The sequence below is a fragment of the Platichthys flesus genome, chromosome 10 (assembly GCF_949316205.1).
Source record: "Platichthys flesus chromosome 10, fPlaFle2.1, whole genome shotgun sequence".
Lineage (NCBI taxonomy): Eukaryota > Metazoa > Chordata > Actinopteri > Pleuronectiformes > Pleuronectidae > Platichthys > Platichthys flesus.
The window spans coordinates 2,207,187-2,223,270 of record NC_084954.1 but is presented as its reverse complement, the minus strand read 5'-3'; the positions used below and the strand labels follow the sequence as shown (position 1 = coordinate 2,223,270).

The 16,084-nt window shown below is 43.3% G+C and overlaps 2 protein-coding genes across 5 annotated transcripts; one reads left to right on the top strand and one right to left on the bottom strand.

Moving 5' to 3' along the window:
- Positions 1–17: 17 nt before the first annotated feature.
- On the bottom strand, positions 18–4,735 carry LOC133961538 (activator of 90 kDa heat shock protein ATPase homolog 1-like). Its single transcript, XM_062396681.1, has 9 exons — positions 4,507–4,735; positions 3,349–3,539; positions 3,111–3,193; positions 2,903–3,020; positions 2,539–2,630; positions 2,292–2,423; positions 1,888–1,989; positions 1,724–1,775; positions 18–1,002 (listed from the first exon to the last, which is right to left on the bottom strand). Exons 1-9 carry the CDS (start codon positions 4,584–4,586, stop codon positions 830–832), a joined length of 1,023 nt encoding a protein of 340 aa, XP_062252665.1. The 5' UTR covers positions 4,587–4,735; the 3' UTR covers positions 18–829.
- Positions 4,736–8,435: 3,700 nt separating this feature from the next.
- cdca4 (cell division cycle associated 4) lies at positions 8,436–15,005 on the top strand. 4 transcript variants are annotated; one of them, XM_062396680.1, is made up of 2 exons: positions 8,436–8,739; positions 11,946–15,005. In XM_062396680.1, exon 2 carries the CDS (start codon positions 12,417–12,419, stop codon positions 13,338–13,340), a length of 924 nt encoding a protein of 307 aa, XP_062252664.1. In that variant the 5' UTR covers positions 8,436–8,739; positions 11,946–12,416; the 3' UTR covers positions 13,341–15,005. The 4 variants fall into 4 exon arrangements, with proteins under 4 accessions (XP_062252664.1, XP_062252663.1, XP_062252661.1 ...); XM_062396679.1 differs by having other exon boundaries at positions 10,753–15,005; XM_062396677.1 differs by having other exon boundaries at positions 8,437–8,739; positions 12,408–15,005.
- Positions 15,006–16,084: the final 1,079 nt, after the last annotated feature.

Here is a 16,084-nt window from a genome sequence, read left to right as displayed (position 1 = left end):
ATAAATAAAAACAAACATACAGGAGTCGGTTTATTCCCAGAAACAAATCTTTTTACATCATGATCAGATCACACGAGGAATAAATAGATGCACTTCGTCCTATAAGCATTTTATAAAATGGAAATGTACATTTTTTTATGCCAAATAAAGTGAAACATCTCGAGTTGCTACGCTAGCTACCTGCTGCATAAGGAACCGAAACTGCTGATGTTCTGACACGTAAACATTTAAAATGTTCCCGCTGAAGGACCAAGCTGCTCCGATCACAGACAGACGAGAGGGTGCATGAAATCAGGTGTGAATGAAATGACAGAAAGTACAGTGCTGATCTAGAAGTGACCGGTTCCGACCCGGTGGTGATTCCTCCGTCTAACATGCATCGTGGCTGAAAGCATCTTCACTACAGTTACACCTAAAGAGTCAAATAAGTTCATTCTCAAAGCAACTTTTTTTTTTTTTACTTCAAAGAAAAGAAAAAACATTTATTTTTCACTCTTGCGATAATTACATATTTATAGAAGTGGAGGCCAATTTGCATTAGTGGTTCGATAAATTCTTCTTTGCTTTATTCAAATCATTTTCAATCCAAAGGCACAGTCCATTTACACTCCTATGAAGAACTGACCCAAATACTGAAGAGGGAAACGAAAAACCCTAAATTTAAATAAGTTCAGAAATTAAAAACATCTACACTCACAGACAGGCGACACACGTTTGGTCTCACCGTGTCTCTGTCGCTAACTCGACTTTAAAAATGGGGGACGCCTGCTGCCAGAGAGAATCAAGAGGTCTGAGGATACGAGAAGTGAAGACAAACAGCCGGCCGTCTTCAGAAGAGCCGCGCTCCGTAGCCAAAAGTCTGTTTGATAGCTTCGAAGTAGTATCTCTTCCAGCCCTCTCTCGTCCGCTCCTCCTCGTGGTCCGGGACGCCTCGACAGTCCACCTTCAGCTCCGTCTCGCTGCTCCGGTCCGTGAAGGTCATCGTGATCGTGGCGTAATGCTCTGCAAAGAGAAACTCCACTGTCAGTGACTAACGCTGTGGTAAAGACTATTAATAAACCAGCCAAGGACCTTAAGTATGAAATACAACAAAAACAGAATCTATTAAAAACCTCGGCACAGTCAGAGAACATGTATTTCAGTTGATTCAAGGTTTTTTTTTTGCAGAACTGATTCATGACTCAGCACTCGAGGTCATTTCTTATTTTAAAATATCCAAAATGTGCAAATTATGATTCTAAAATAACCTCAACGTGTCTTCCGACTTATAATAAACTGAGTCTGTATCTTATCAGCTTCTATTCAAGAGTTGAATTTGGTTTGGACATGAAAACAGAGTCAGGCTCACTGAGCAGATCTTTATTTGCAGCGGCTCAGTTTCTTCAGGTCACTTTGACTGTTTCAGGAAGAAAAGCTGCCACAAGCTTCACCCCAGGAGAAAAGAACAGCTCGTTCCAAACAGGCAGGTTCAGAACATTCACTGGATTAGTCCCATTAAAATATATATTCTATCAAGGACTCATAAGCAAAACCCCCCAAATATCCAAATTATAAGAATATCAAAGATAATCAAAGACAAATGAAACCTGCAAATGGAAATTTTCAGTAAAATGATTAATTACTCGCTTAAAACTATTCGCTAAGTTCTATCTGTTAAAAAAAAAAGAGAGAAAACAGCGTTTGCATTAGAAAACGTCTCCTGAATATAAAACAGTGAACCTACCAGAGGGCCAGTTGTTATACCTCCACTTCATTACTATCTTCTCATCAGGGACCTGGTGGCAAAACACGACATTTTCAGTTCAGACAATATGAAATAAAAGCTTCTTAATAAAAATAACCTGTGACTGATCTTCATTATTCTCCTGTTTAGAAGTTTGTCCTCACCAGCTCCGTGAATTCACCGAACACGTTTCCTTCTAGCAGACGGAACTTTCCTCCCTTCTCTCCGTTCACGGTGGCCGGAGCGTGAGTGAACGCCTGAACCATCTGCGTGGACACACACACATTTCATCACACGGCTGAAATCAAACACAGCTGCTGGTCGGGTGAAGTCAAATCAGATCTTTGTGTAAATTTCAGATTTTTATCTCTGAACCTCTTTTGTTGTCTGAGAGAAGGAAGTGAAGACCTGAGGCTGACCCTGTGTCAGTCTGAAAACTGGGGAGCTGTGTTTTATGCTTTCAGGTGATGGTATAACTTCTGATGTGGAGCTAAGAGGCTTGTGTGGATGGAGGTGATTTAAGTTTTAAAGCACGGCTGCAGCCTGAGGACTCGCAGGTGACGCTCACCTCCTGGTGGAGGAAGACCCTGTACAGGTCAGCTGGAGACGTGAGGAACTTTTCTCTCATGCTGAATTTACAGGTGGGGATCTTGACGCCGGTGTTGACTGGAGCAGCTGAGCCGCCGCTCGAGGAGGAAATCTGTTTGACAGAACCAGAGGTAAAAGGTCAGGTGAAGATCTGCAGCAGCACAGAGTGTGAAACACCACCAGGTTCCTGTTACACTTGTTTGTTTGTCTGTTGTTTCAGCACAAACCTGAGTTTTGTTCAGCTTGGCTTTAGACTGGGACGTGGTCTGCAGCTTGGACACTCCGTTGGCTGTCGGCAGGATCATCCCCTGAGTGAACTCTGTAAGAACAGGAGATCAAACCTTCACAGAAAGTTCATCTTCATCCACTCAACTTCAGTCAAATACAAAGAGTTTATTATAAAACTGAATCATATAGAACTGATTAGGAAAAAAGATGATAATGTGAAAAGACAGGGTTATCAAGTTCAATACCATGATCATAGATTTTTCCAATCATATTAATTACAAGTTTATACCAACATCACATGACCAGGACTTTGTATCTGAATTTTAAAGGTGGAAGCAAAACTCCTCGTCTGATTTCACTCACCGGTCTTTAAGAAACCCACGTAGCTTCCCAGGACCTGACGGATCTTCTCCGCTCCGTTTGTTTTCATCAGGCTGGTCAGAGGCGTGTCGGGTTCGTCTTTGTCCAACGATACAGAAATCTGGACAAAGGTCACATGACAAGCATCAGCACACGGCCCTTACCCCCCAGTCAGTTAGTCACTGCGCACACAGAACACTGAGGAACTCACATCCAGATCCTCCATGTCGTTTTCATCCGACAGGTTTGGAACTTCTATCGCTCCTTTAACCTTGACTCCAGACTTTGACTCTCCTGGTGAAACAAAGGGAAGAAGCGTCAGAGAGTGAGATACAAAGACACAAAGATCTGCAGTAGACGGCTGATGAGGTTAGTTTCCTTCCATTGTTAGAATAAGGATCAACTTCATGACTCAAACTGAACATCCACACAGGAAGCAGAGTCCTCACCAGTCCAAGCAGCTTTCAGGTTCCACTCGTAGAAGAAGATGAGTTTCCCTTTGCGGTTGTTGATGGAGGCTTCTCCCTCCACCTTGCTGACCTCGGTCACCTCGCACGTCCCCTCCTCGTTCTCCACGCTCAGACCCACGAGCAGCGACTTTAACTTGTCCAACGACCAGGAGGTTGCATCTCGCTCGGTCCTGAAGAGTCCAGCAGAGATCACAGTGATGAACACACACAGACCCACACGGGTAAACAGGACAAACACACACAGACCCACACAGGTAAACAGGACAAACACACAACTTTCTTGTCTTCTTTAATGGGAAACATGTCGATTAGCTGTCAGTCTCCCTTCATCTCCATTCACTTTAATGTTGTGCACGTATGACACGTAAGGTGAAACTACACAATGTTCAACATTACAACAAACGTAATGAATTATTAAATCAAGATGTTATACGATTATTATTCTTTCTGCTCCTCTTCATTCAACATTTGAGGTTTTGCCTTTTCATTTAATGAATGAAATAAACGTATATAAATAAAAAATGAATAAATTACAGCTCGTCCAGGCCGTGTCGCTTCAGCCACTGAAATTAACATCACGACTCATTGGCAGATGATTCTTAGAACTGTTCAAACCACCGAAGCAGTGAGATAATGGATCACATCCCGGGAGCTGCGGGTCAGAACCCTCCAGTCACGTTGTGCATGGGGCTTCCTCACGTGTTCTGAACACAATCTGTATGAAAACCTACTGACATCAACATGAGGTTCGACCCACACGTGGTGTCACACGGACACACGTAGTGTGCGAGGCACAGACAGTCTGTTGTGTCGTGGACTCACGACCTGAAGGCTCAACCGCCTCAGTGCACGCACAAGAAGCTAAAGAAGCTAGCCACAAACGAAGCTAACCTGAAAGGGATGCTACCGGTGAGCTAATCGCGGCTAACAGCTTCTACTGAGGCGCTTTGATTCACGGATATCGAACATGTGACGCCGAGGAGGTGGTAGCACCATCAGGTCTGAGCAGCGGGACGAGTTCGAGGCAACCGCCGCTTCAGGATGGGACTAGAACCAGCTCAGTGTGTGTGTGTGTGTGTGTGTGGAGTTAGCATTAGCCTGCTAGCTAACAGTTGGTGTCCGCTCATCACATCTCACCAGTGCCAGTTGTTGACATTAGTAGCATCGGCTCTTTCCTCCACGATCCAGCGAGGGTCCCCTTCTCCCCACTTCGCCATCGAGCCCGGTCAGCGACGCTTTGAGCGGTAACGGAGCAGGGAGCCGGTGAGTCTGCCGGTGAGTGTCCCGGTGCACGTTGTTTCTAGAAGCCTCCGGTGGCTGCGAGCGAGATGGGCGGTGCTCCCGCGTTAGTAGGCCGTGCTCAGAAAGTGCTGGAATCGGAACCTTGTGGAAGGATGATAAAATGTCCTCTTCCGAAGAAAGGTTCCGCGTGAAACCGGAAGTCCTCTGAGGCGGGCTCGCAGTCTGTGGCTTGAATCACAGACCGAGTATAATGGCTTCACAGGACAATACGAATAATACGACTGACAGGAAAATTATGAATCATAATTCCGTTGGCCGGAGTTCTCAGCGCACTGACAAGTAAGAAAACGACTTTATCAATTTGATGACACATGCACTGCAAAAAGTTACAACTCATACAAAAACAGAAACGTGCTGCAGTTCTCTTAATTTGTGTTTACTTTACAAAAAAAATGATTTATACAGATCAAAACATTACAAACCGCTTTACAGGACAGATTGAAATTAAATCAGTCAATTATAAAAAATGTAGAATAAATAACAATATAAGAACAAATAAGACATTTCAAAAGATGTCCAATGTTCCGGCTGAGGGGCCCCGACTGCAAACGCCCGGGACCGAGGGACAGTCAGCACGGCCCTGACGAGGATCTGAGGCTCCTGAGCAGCACTTCATGTAGCTGGGAGCTGAAATGCTTTAAAAGTCAACAGTAACATCTCAAAATCAATTCTAAAACTAGCAGCTCACCAGGGAACAGAGGCTAAAACGGGCCTGACATGATCCTGTCTTCCAGCGTTTGTTGGAGGCCGAGCAGCTGCGCTCTGAATGAACCAGCTGAGGGTGTGACATTTATTTTTGGCTCACCCCTGAATACAATGAACTACAATCATCTGAACAACATGGAAATAAAAGCATGGATGACCTTCATCCAAGTGAGAGAGACTATGATGTTTACCCGTCTTGTTTATCATGTCAACATTCAGATACATCTGGACTGTCCAAATACAAAATAATATGGGAAATGTTACAGGTCGTAATGTCACTGAACTTTTCACTGAAACATGAGTCTTTGCATGTGTATTTTCCCTTTCCTATGATTTATATTACCTTTATATGTATGTGCTCTTTGTGAGTATTATATATATATGTTCGATACCAAAAGTAAGAAAGATGGAGAGGTGTTGTTATTTCAGATGCATTCATTTTAGTAAGAACAATGATGACATCTAAAAAGTACCTTCAATCAATCAATCAATCAAATTTTATTTGTATAGCCCATATTCACAAATTACAATTCGTCTCATTAGGCTTTAACAGGGTGTGACATCCTCTGTCCTTAACCCTCAGCAAGAGTAAGGAAAAACTACTAAAAACCATTTAACAGGTACAAATACATAGAAACCTCAGAGACACATGTGAGGGATCCCTCTCCCAGGACGGACAGAAGTGCAATAGAAGTACCTTGAAGTCTAAAATGGCTGATTGTGCTCGTGGCTGGCTGCAGTACATTCCATAAGCCCCACCTCCTCCATGTTAGCAGATGAGACATGAATCAAAACAAATCAAAGTACACGTCAAATACATTTTATTTAATACATTATTTTTCCATTTTAGATACTTCTTATCACAGACATGATCAGTCAATCAATCAATCAATCAATCAATCAATCAATCAATCAATCCATCTGTCAATCTGTCAATCAATCAATCAATCTATCAATCTATCAATCTATCAATCAATCAATCAATCAATCAATCAATCAATCCATCAGTCAACCAATCAATCAATCAATCCATTGAAGGGCTCAATACACTATTAAAAATCGTTGGGATCACGTCATTATTCTACGTTACTGGTCCGGGAGGATTATGTTTCGGTTTGTCATTAAAACTCATTTAAGTTACCTGTGATGAATAAAACTTGCTCGATATCGTTTTGATCATTTCAAAACGATATCGTTCACTGAGTGAAATCAAATACCTGACCCTAAACAGCGCCCCCTGCAGGGCTGGTGTCAAGCTTAATTACGGAACCCGTTGTATTCCACCACAGTGAAAACTAATGAGCTCTTTTTTGTTTTCCAACCAATTTTTCCATCGGTTGTTATGTGTTTGATATAAATCATTAATAGGAGGACTGATTAGATAAATTACCGGGGCTGAAAACAACAGGTAATTATCATCTCCAGATCGATATTTACTGATAATCACAGCAGTCAGAGTGAAGAGTGCTTTGTGTGTGTGTGTGTGGGGGGGGGGGGGGGGGGGGGGGGGGGGGGGCTTGTTGTTAGAGAGATATAAGACGACTGAACAGACTCAAATACACAAGGCCTCGATTCACAGTATTTACTGATTCATTATTTCAACGCAATTTTGAACATAAAGGGGCATAAACATAATTTAACCAACACCTTAAATACATAATCCTACAACGATGCATAAAAAACATTCTCTTGTTTATTATGATTGGTGTATTATTGTTATTATTATTGGTAGTAGTAGTAATAGTACTAGTCATTAATTGAAGTTAAAAACGAGCTTCTTCCACAACTGTTGTAGTGTACTGTCATAGTGAGGTAAAGGATCAATAATTCCACCACCACTCTTTTTTTTAAATGTATTCTTATACACTGTAGTATTACCACGTATGCAAAGTAGTTCAGAGGAGTAATCCTCGTGTGGGAAGGAAAATGGCACTTATGTATATCTGGATGAATGTATTTTTCAATGTGTATTATAAGAAATGATATTTTTAAAATGATATTCTAAAGTAAACGACAATAACTGCAAAGGTCTGCTTAAGTACAATACTGGGAGTGATTTTACTTACTCAACTTGTAATACACTTGAGCATTTCCATTTTATTCTAATTCACAATTCTACTGCCTTGAGAACACACTACTTCTTCCACTATTGCTTCTACATATTATAAAGAATTCTGATTCTAAGTTTCAATATAATACTTGAAACAAAGTATTTATACACTTTGTTATTACTACTTATACAAAAACAGTTTGGATCCAGTGTTTTAATCTTTGACAGTGCATCACGAAAAACCAGGAAAATGTAACTATTGAATATTAAATACATGTAAAAGAGTAGTAGTATATAGTATTAAAGTATAGTTTAGTATGGTATAAAGTATAGTATAAATGAAATACTCAAGTCAAGTACAATTACCTCAAAGTCTGCTTCAGTAGAGTACTTGTGTGGTACTTAGCCTACCAAGTAAACTTATTTAAGTACTATACTCAACTTGTATGGTAGTTGAGTACTTAAATGTTATGTTACTGCACACGTTCTCGTCCATTACTACAGGACCTGGGTACTTCTTTCAATACCAATTTTAGTGTTATAGAGTGTAGTATTAAGTATTCCCACTGACTATTGCTATCGCGTAGTAATATTATTACTTATAAAAAGGATAAATAATCCCTCTACCACTTTTAATCGTTCTATTTCTATTATTATTCTTTAATTAGAGTAAACATGTAATCTGCCTTTAGCTGAAGAAATACTTTTTAATAGTACTAATGCAAATAGTTGAAGTGAGAAGTATCATAAAAAGGAAATACACAATTAAATTACTTGAATAAGTGTAGTACAATCCAAATTAACTCACAGTACTAAAGCACTAAAGCATTGTTTTGAGGTAATTGTAGGGTTATTGTACTTTAGTATTTAAATTGTATAAACAAGTAGTATTACAGTGTAAAAAATACCCAGTTTAAAAGTAAATGATCTGTGAGAAGAAGTGAGGATTTTGTGTGTGTGTGTGTGTGTGTGTGTGTAAAAGTCCCAAAGCTCCATGTTACAAACATCCTCGACGATTTCAGCCATTTTCTGTGAGCTCTCGAGCGGACCGCAGGTTTCCACTTGTCCGTCGGATGTGCGCGGAGCAGGCAGGAATCATTAGGGAGGAATCCCGGGCATATGGCTGCTGGTGTCGGCTCCCCTCCCCCCTCAGAGCCGTCCCTCCTGCCGTCCGCTCCGCAGCAGCAGCAGGACACAGCAGCCACTTCAGTTTCTGGAGCCGTGGCATGAATGATCTCATCTGAACCTGATCTCCGCTTTCCCTGCCGTCGACCCTGCGAGCGCGACGGGACCCGAACCCCGCAAAACACGAGGTGAGTGCGGCCACACGACGCGTCCGCCGCTCCTCCCGCGGGCGGCGGACGGTGGTTTTTGGGGGAAGTTACGGAGACGAGCCGCGGAGAAAACTCTTGTTTTTAGGCTCGACAGGGAGGAAGGACCGCGGAGGATGGGTGGCGGTGGTGGAGGAGGTGGGAGGGCGCCTCTTTGGGCTAATTAGCCTGCTAGCATGGGATGTTTTTAACAAGTGAGGGCAGCGGGAGGAATTAACCGAAGTGAACCGGCGGCCGGACGTCGGCTCGCCCCGCCGAGGCGCCGTTTTCCCCGTTTCAGGGAGCACGTTCAGCCCGTTGAGCCAGCGGCGGCTCGTAGCCATGCTAGCCGGCTAGCTGTTAGCTACTAGCGCAAAATGGCCTCATTGTCGCTCGGCGGCTCCGATGCTGAAAAGACAAAGCATGCGGCAGTCACGGCCAGCAGCCCCGGGCCGAGCCTCCCGGGCCCCGGCCCCACTCCCCCGGCCACACCGCCCACCACACACACACGTCGTTACCGGAGGAAGGACCCGGGTTTACCGGAGCCGCCGTGTTTTTGGGCTGAATTGTTAATTTAGCCCGGCTAGCTGTGGAAGTGCTGGTTTTCAGTGCAGTGGGGGATGGGTCATGCTAGCAGCCATTGACGTAAAGCGAGGCTCCTAGCATGGAACAGGACAAGTGTTGGGTTCAAATCCCACAACTCTGGATCCAACACTTCAACATCTGTATTCTCTTGTTTATCAGTGGAACATCTGGTTGTGTGTGAACTCCACCACCTTCCTCTGCCCACACGCGATCCCTCGTTTCCTGGTGTCTGAAGTTTTCAGTTCACAGCAGCAACGTGAGGTTCAGATGAAGGATGAGTTTAATGAGCAGGAAACTTCCATCACTGCAGCTTGAGTAGGACAAGTTGTATTAATACACAGATGAAGTACTATTACAGTTTGTAATGTTTAATGGAACTTGCTGAGGTTTTTTTCTTTCTTCACTTTCTGGTTTTATTGTTATTTCAGCTTATTGGTGTTTTTGTTATTGACATTTTGTTCATTTGAATGTCTCCATCAGTTTTGGGAATTTGCTGCAAATTATTTTTAAATCGTTTGCGAAATGCAGAGCTGCAACTAACGCTTGTCATTTTTTATCCTTTTCCTTATTGAGCAACTTGCAAATAATTCTTTTGATTTCACCTTTAGTCTGTAAAATGTGCCGTGAATCAGGGGGACGTCCCAGGGAACAAGGTGATAGACTCAGACGTCAGAAAACCACAATTATCCAGTTCTTAATGATAAATACATAAAAGGTCAAAGTTAAACACTCAGAAGCAACAACTCATCTCATGTTAGAGGCTGGAATTTGATCACATATGACAGTTTTTCTTAATATTTTGTATTAAAAAAAACAAGAAAAACACATTTACCTATTAATAAACAGAATAAAGAAGCAGTATCTGTATGATTTTTGGATATTAATGTCCTTCCACATAGTTGGAATAGCAGTGTGTTCATTACAGGAGTTGTATGATGTAACACTCGTCTCCTACAGATGTGTGATGGCAGCGATCCAAATAAAAAGCCATTTTGAGTCGTATTTCTTACAATAAAGATAATTTAAAACCCTGGCCAATGATCTGTAGATTTATTGTATTTAGAAGTAATTTCCAGTTTTTGAGATTTAACCCTAGAGTTCTGAAATATCGGGGGGGTGTTCAGAAGCATTGATCAATATACCTGTCAAACAAATCTCATGTCCACAACCTGTTTTCTCTTGTGTGTGTGCAGTGTGTGTTCTCTCAGGATGTCGCTCTTCCTGCTGCTTTCATATCACACTCTTTACCAGTTGTTTTTCCTTCAGGGAGATAGTGCTCTCTAGTGACTCTTATTTAACAGGGGCCAGCACCACACGCACAACACAAGACGACGACACATGTCCATTTTCAATTGTCTCTCACTCTTTGTATTGTAGATGTCCCGGCACCTTCATGAATGACTTTTTTTCCCCTATTCTGTCCACTGTCAGGAAATGTAATTCTATGCAAGCGGGGACTCAGAGACCTCCCGACTCCCAAGTGTCCGTTAGATACTCCTCCCTTGACTCGGTATGGATTGTGACTTGTTGAAAATGTGCTGCTGATTTAGATCAAATCATCTGATCAGTCAGGTGAAGACAGTAATTTAATCCTTCTCTCTCATTCAGAGAACTCTAGTGTCTAGTGTGTTCCTAATAATTAGGAACCTGTTGTGTAAATGTTTAAGAATATGGTGTTGTTTTCTGGCCATGAACTCTTAAATGTGTTAATTTTAACATGCTTACGATTTATTGGCGTTTGTCTGGTGTCAAGAGGTAAAAAATTGAAAGAAAAACAAATTTCTTCATTGTTGGTTTGATGATTTGTGACATTAACCTCAGTGTCGAGTGTATTTAGTTTCTTCCTGGTTTCCACAGACGTTTGGATGGTTTTTTGTGAAACTGTTAACAACTCTTTATTTATTTTTCTACTTTGTAAACCCAGCTGCTTTAGAGTCCCAACATGTGTGACAGATATCTTCATTGTACCTTTTTGATGACACTTTTTGTGATTTGTCTTTCAAATCTATCAGCAAAAGAAAGTGGAGTCCCTCACGTTGCCCGCCCGGCCCACAGGTTTTACACTGAGGCTTCACGTGCATCCCGTTTATGTTGGGAGTCCGAGGGCTTTACCGCTAGCACGAGTGTTGTTGTGTTCCTGTAAGACATCTGTGTGTGTGTGTGTGTGTGTGCGCCGTGGTGTGTAACGAGGAAGTTGACTCCGCTTTTCTTCCCCTCCTCAGTGAAGAGAAAGTGAAAATCTCGTTCTACTAGTTTTCGAAGCTCGGTGTGTGTGTGAGTGTGTGTAGACCTGGAAACCTGATATCCCTTGTACATATTAGCGGTTCACGGTGGTACAATGTATTGTGAGTATTTTGAATGCTATTTATTTTTCATATTTTCCCCTTTACCCCCTTTTTAAAAGCACTTTATTGATTAGGATCTCTTTTTGATTTTCTTGATCACAGGTGGCAGTGGAGAGAGTGAGTGCACTGATCATGTAACCTGAGTGCTGTTTTCTTGTTTTCTGACAAAGGTCTCTCTGGTCTGTGCTTACTTTGATGCAGCGTCCGTCTTTAGTTGGTAACCATGCTATTTTCGGTGGCTCAGTGGTCTGTTAAAAGTGTGGTTGTTCCGCCCAGCAGGAGTCTTGCTTCAGACTGGCCTAAAATGGGCAGAACTGGTGCTGAACAAAAGCTGCTTGTCGCTCGTACAAAAGTACTTGAAGCGTTGCAGCCGGGACCGAGCTGCGTTGCTATTGCCTGTGCCTCTCAACAGGAAAGGTATAGCAAACTTTAAGCAAAAAACAACTACAACAAACAATGTACTGTTTACTGTAGTTTACAAAGAGTTACAACCTGTAGAGCTTATTTATACAGTCACAGCTGCTGATGAGCAGATTGTAGAGCTAGCTCCCTCACCTCCACACACACATAGCCTCATCACATCACACATAGACATCATTAATCACATGGTACTTATCTCTTTCACTCTGACCCTAGCTAGTGAAATTCAGTACATTTAATGTGTTTTTCAGTGTGATCAATTTGTCGCTGAGTGTCTTGGTTGTGTGTCTGACTTGTGTTTCTGTCTCCTCACATCATCAGAGAGACAACATGTTCCCAAAGGGCACCAAGCGCAAGTTCTCCGACCCCGGGGAGGAGCCAGTCTCCAGCGCCGACCAGAGCCAGGCGGCCTCGTCTGCAGCGGCGGTCCGGACGCTGACGTCCTCGTACAGCCTGCAGCGGCAGTCCCTCCTCGACATGTCGCTGATCAAGCTGCAGCTCTGCCACATGCTGGTGGAGCCCAACCTGTGCCGCTCGGTGCTCATCGCCAACACGGTGCGGCAAATCCAGGAGGAGATGACCCAGGACGGCACCTGGCAGATAATGACCCAGGCCCTGGCAGCTGCCCAGTGTCCGGCCGACCGCCTGGTGGCCACGGAGGTGCTGTGCCGGCAGACCGACGCGGCAGCGCAGGCCGGCCAGAGCCCCAAGCCCTTCTCAGTGGTGGGGCTCGAGGAGGGCTACCACGCCGAGGAGGTGGTGATGGAGGGAGACGTGGAGACAGAGGTCACCATGTCCACCTTGTCGCCAGTCTCCCCTCAGCTGTCCTCTGCCTCTTACCTGGCCGGCCCCTTTGGCATGGGGCCCTGCTGGGAGGAGGAAGACGACGACGGTGAGTGCGAGGAGGACGAAGAGGAGGACAGCGAGGAGTGTGTGTCGGAGGGAGAGGAGGGGGACCGGGACACCCTGAACGCAGACTCCAGGACAGGGGAGCAGGTTTTTGGGACTTTTGAGATCAAGCACCCGGCGCCGCCCCCTGACCCCGCGCTCGAGGAACTGTTTTCCGATGTGGACCCGTCCTACTATGACCTCGACACGGTGCTGACAGGCATGCAGAGCTCCCCCAAGATGGGGCCGTACGACCTGCTGGAGAGCCTTTCCTCTCACGGGCCCACGGCCCTGAGCTCCAGCTCGAGCTGCAGGTCAGACCTGAACGAACTGGACCACATCATGGAGATCATAGTGGGATCCTGAAACCGAACATTCCTCCGGCCTGTACCGATCCCACAGACTCTTAACAGACTATGCACATTACACGTGCATGTTCTGTAGGTGGTGTCGCTACACACAGACTTTGTTTGGGGGGTGGGGGGGGTTTGGGACAAATTGGGAACCTAACAGCAAGCCAAGTAGAATTGGGGACCGGCTGTTGGAGACGAAGTCAGTCTCCTCCGGGGCCTTCGTCTTTTACTGAACAAAACAATTGGCGCTTGAGGAGGTGAGGGTGAAATCAATACATTTGGGGATTCACATGCCCCCCCCCGGCCTGTGGGCGACGCAGTTAGTTTCCTACTCTGTCGATGAAATCCAAAACTCTGCAGCACCTGTGAGAGGGCAAAGATAATTACCTATACCATGATGCATTCTTATTTACGTATTTTCCATGTTTACGTCTGTCAGTCATTCTGTCATACTAGCTCCTCCCTCTGGTCGTACTCTCTGCCATTTTGTCCATTTCTATTTATTGTTACATGGACTGAGGAACAATTCATCACACTACACGCATCAGAAACCAGAACAAATTGTAAATCCAAATCTATGAATCAATGCATATTTTCCTAAAGATTTGAGCAATTATGAATGGAATATATGTATATGTACGTATGTGTATATAGAAATATATTTTTTGCATTATACAGCTGGGGGATTTTGCAAGTATCATTTGATATTATTATTATTTTGTTTCCCTCCCAGGATTTTTAAAATTTTAATGTAGCCAGACTCGAGACAGTGTCTTCCCGTGGTTTGGTATAACAAGTCAACTGCAGCAGGTGTCATGGTCACACTTTATAGGCGCTGTTCTTTCATTTCCTCTAAAGCTTTACGCGGGGCAGGGGACTGACCGGCCGCCGGCCACCAGGCGCCGGCCGACATTTGTTTGTTTCTGGTGAGTTCTTCACGAGTCAGTGGACGAATGGAAGTTGGTTTCCTGCCCTTTTCCTTTTTCTTCACAGATCTAATAACAATAATAATAATAGCAGCTTTTTTTCTGAAGCGCTTTGGAGAAACCCCGGATGATAACTGCATCAAGAAGCCATATTTTCTTTCTCTCATTTGTTAGAACTACAACAGATGAAGAATTCTTTGTGTTAACCCATCTAATTTATTGTTTTATTTATTGTATTTATTATATCTAGGTACAGTCATGCCATATTGACGTCATTGGCCCGATGAAATTATATTTATCCAAATTTCGCCCTCCGCTTTGAATGCAGTACCTATTTATTCCTCAAATTTTTTTTTTTTTGTAATAACAACCGGGTTTCTATTCAAATCACTATGCAGCTCTGTCATACGTGTTTCAAAATGATTGTATACGACTCAAATGTCCTTTAATTCCTTTATGCAAACAGTTGCCTTTCTCCTAAAGATGTGGAAAATCAAATGCATTTTTCAAAATTGTTCCTTATCGTGATGAAGAGATTAACTCAGGCAAACAAAATGTATTGAATAAAATACAGTATTACGACACGCTTAATACCTTACCGCAACACTCCTGAAGGATGTCACTCTGGTCTGAATGGGAGCTAGAACTTCAAAGACTAATTACCGTTGTAAAATGTATGCATTTTTTTATATTAAGGAAAAAACATTGTAGCATCTTTGTAAATATTTTTTATAATAAAAGGTGCAACTATAGACTGTGTGGTGTGATTTTAATCTGCAAATAATGTGTGTGAGCTTCGAGAACTGATGCCGATAATTTACTTTTGTCACCAAAATACACAAATCAATGAGTTAACTCACCTTAAAACACTCGGGTCGATTCCTTTTTTACGGCTGCAGCGTCTTAAAACCTCTCATACGTACTGTTCACGTACTGAAGTGTGTTTATTGAAGGTTGTGTTTCCAGGGTTTTCTCTCCACCTTATCTTCCTTTATGAGGAAGTGTGAGTCAATTTGTGACCCAACTCTTCCTTCATATCTGTCGTACTTAAAAAGCATTAAACCTGCAGAACCATTTTAGAAACGGGTCACAAATATACTGAACCTTTTTTAATTGAGTAATTGTCCTGAAGCAACTGTATATCTGGTTTGTAAATCATGACCTTTCAACTCGCAGGTAAACACATTTGAAATAAGCAGTGGGGACGGAAGTACTCACACATTTAACTTGTGAGTATTTTATTTTCAACCAAACTGTTGGTTTTGAATGTGACAAACGGTCGAGTGGACTTCAGATCTGTAGTTCTTGATAAGCACCTGAAGGCACCACGAGAGCAGCAGCCTGGTGCTACTCATAAACCCTGAAGAGCTTTCTACGCAGTCGTCCTCCTGACAAACAGACAATACCCGCACTATGAGCAGAGCATGTTCTTATTATAAAGCAGCTCAGTTGTAATTGCTTCCAGACATGTCAGAAGTTAAGAAACACGCCCACTGGAACATCACATGGTGGAACAGTCGTGTTTCTAGTGCACATTTTTAAAAACCCTGCCTGATTCTCTGCATCACATTCACCCGGTTTCCTCCGGTGCTGCTTCTTCAAACTCTACCGTCTCTTGCTCGGAGTCTTTTCCCTCCAGCTGCCGTTTTGCTGACTCACCAAGAGGCCATTAATCTTTAACTACAGTCTAACCAGGACCAGGCGGCCGGCCAACATGCAGAGCAAACCACAACTTTATGCACAAATACCTTTTTGACTGATTCAGACAAGAGGTTATGAGAAAATGATTTCATTGCGACATGTTTGAGAACATGGAGAGCCTCTCTCTGCT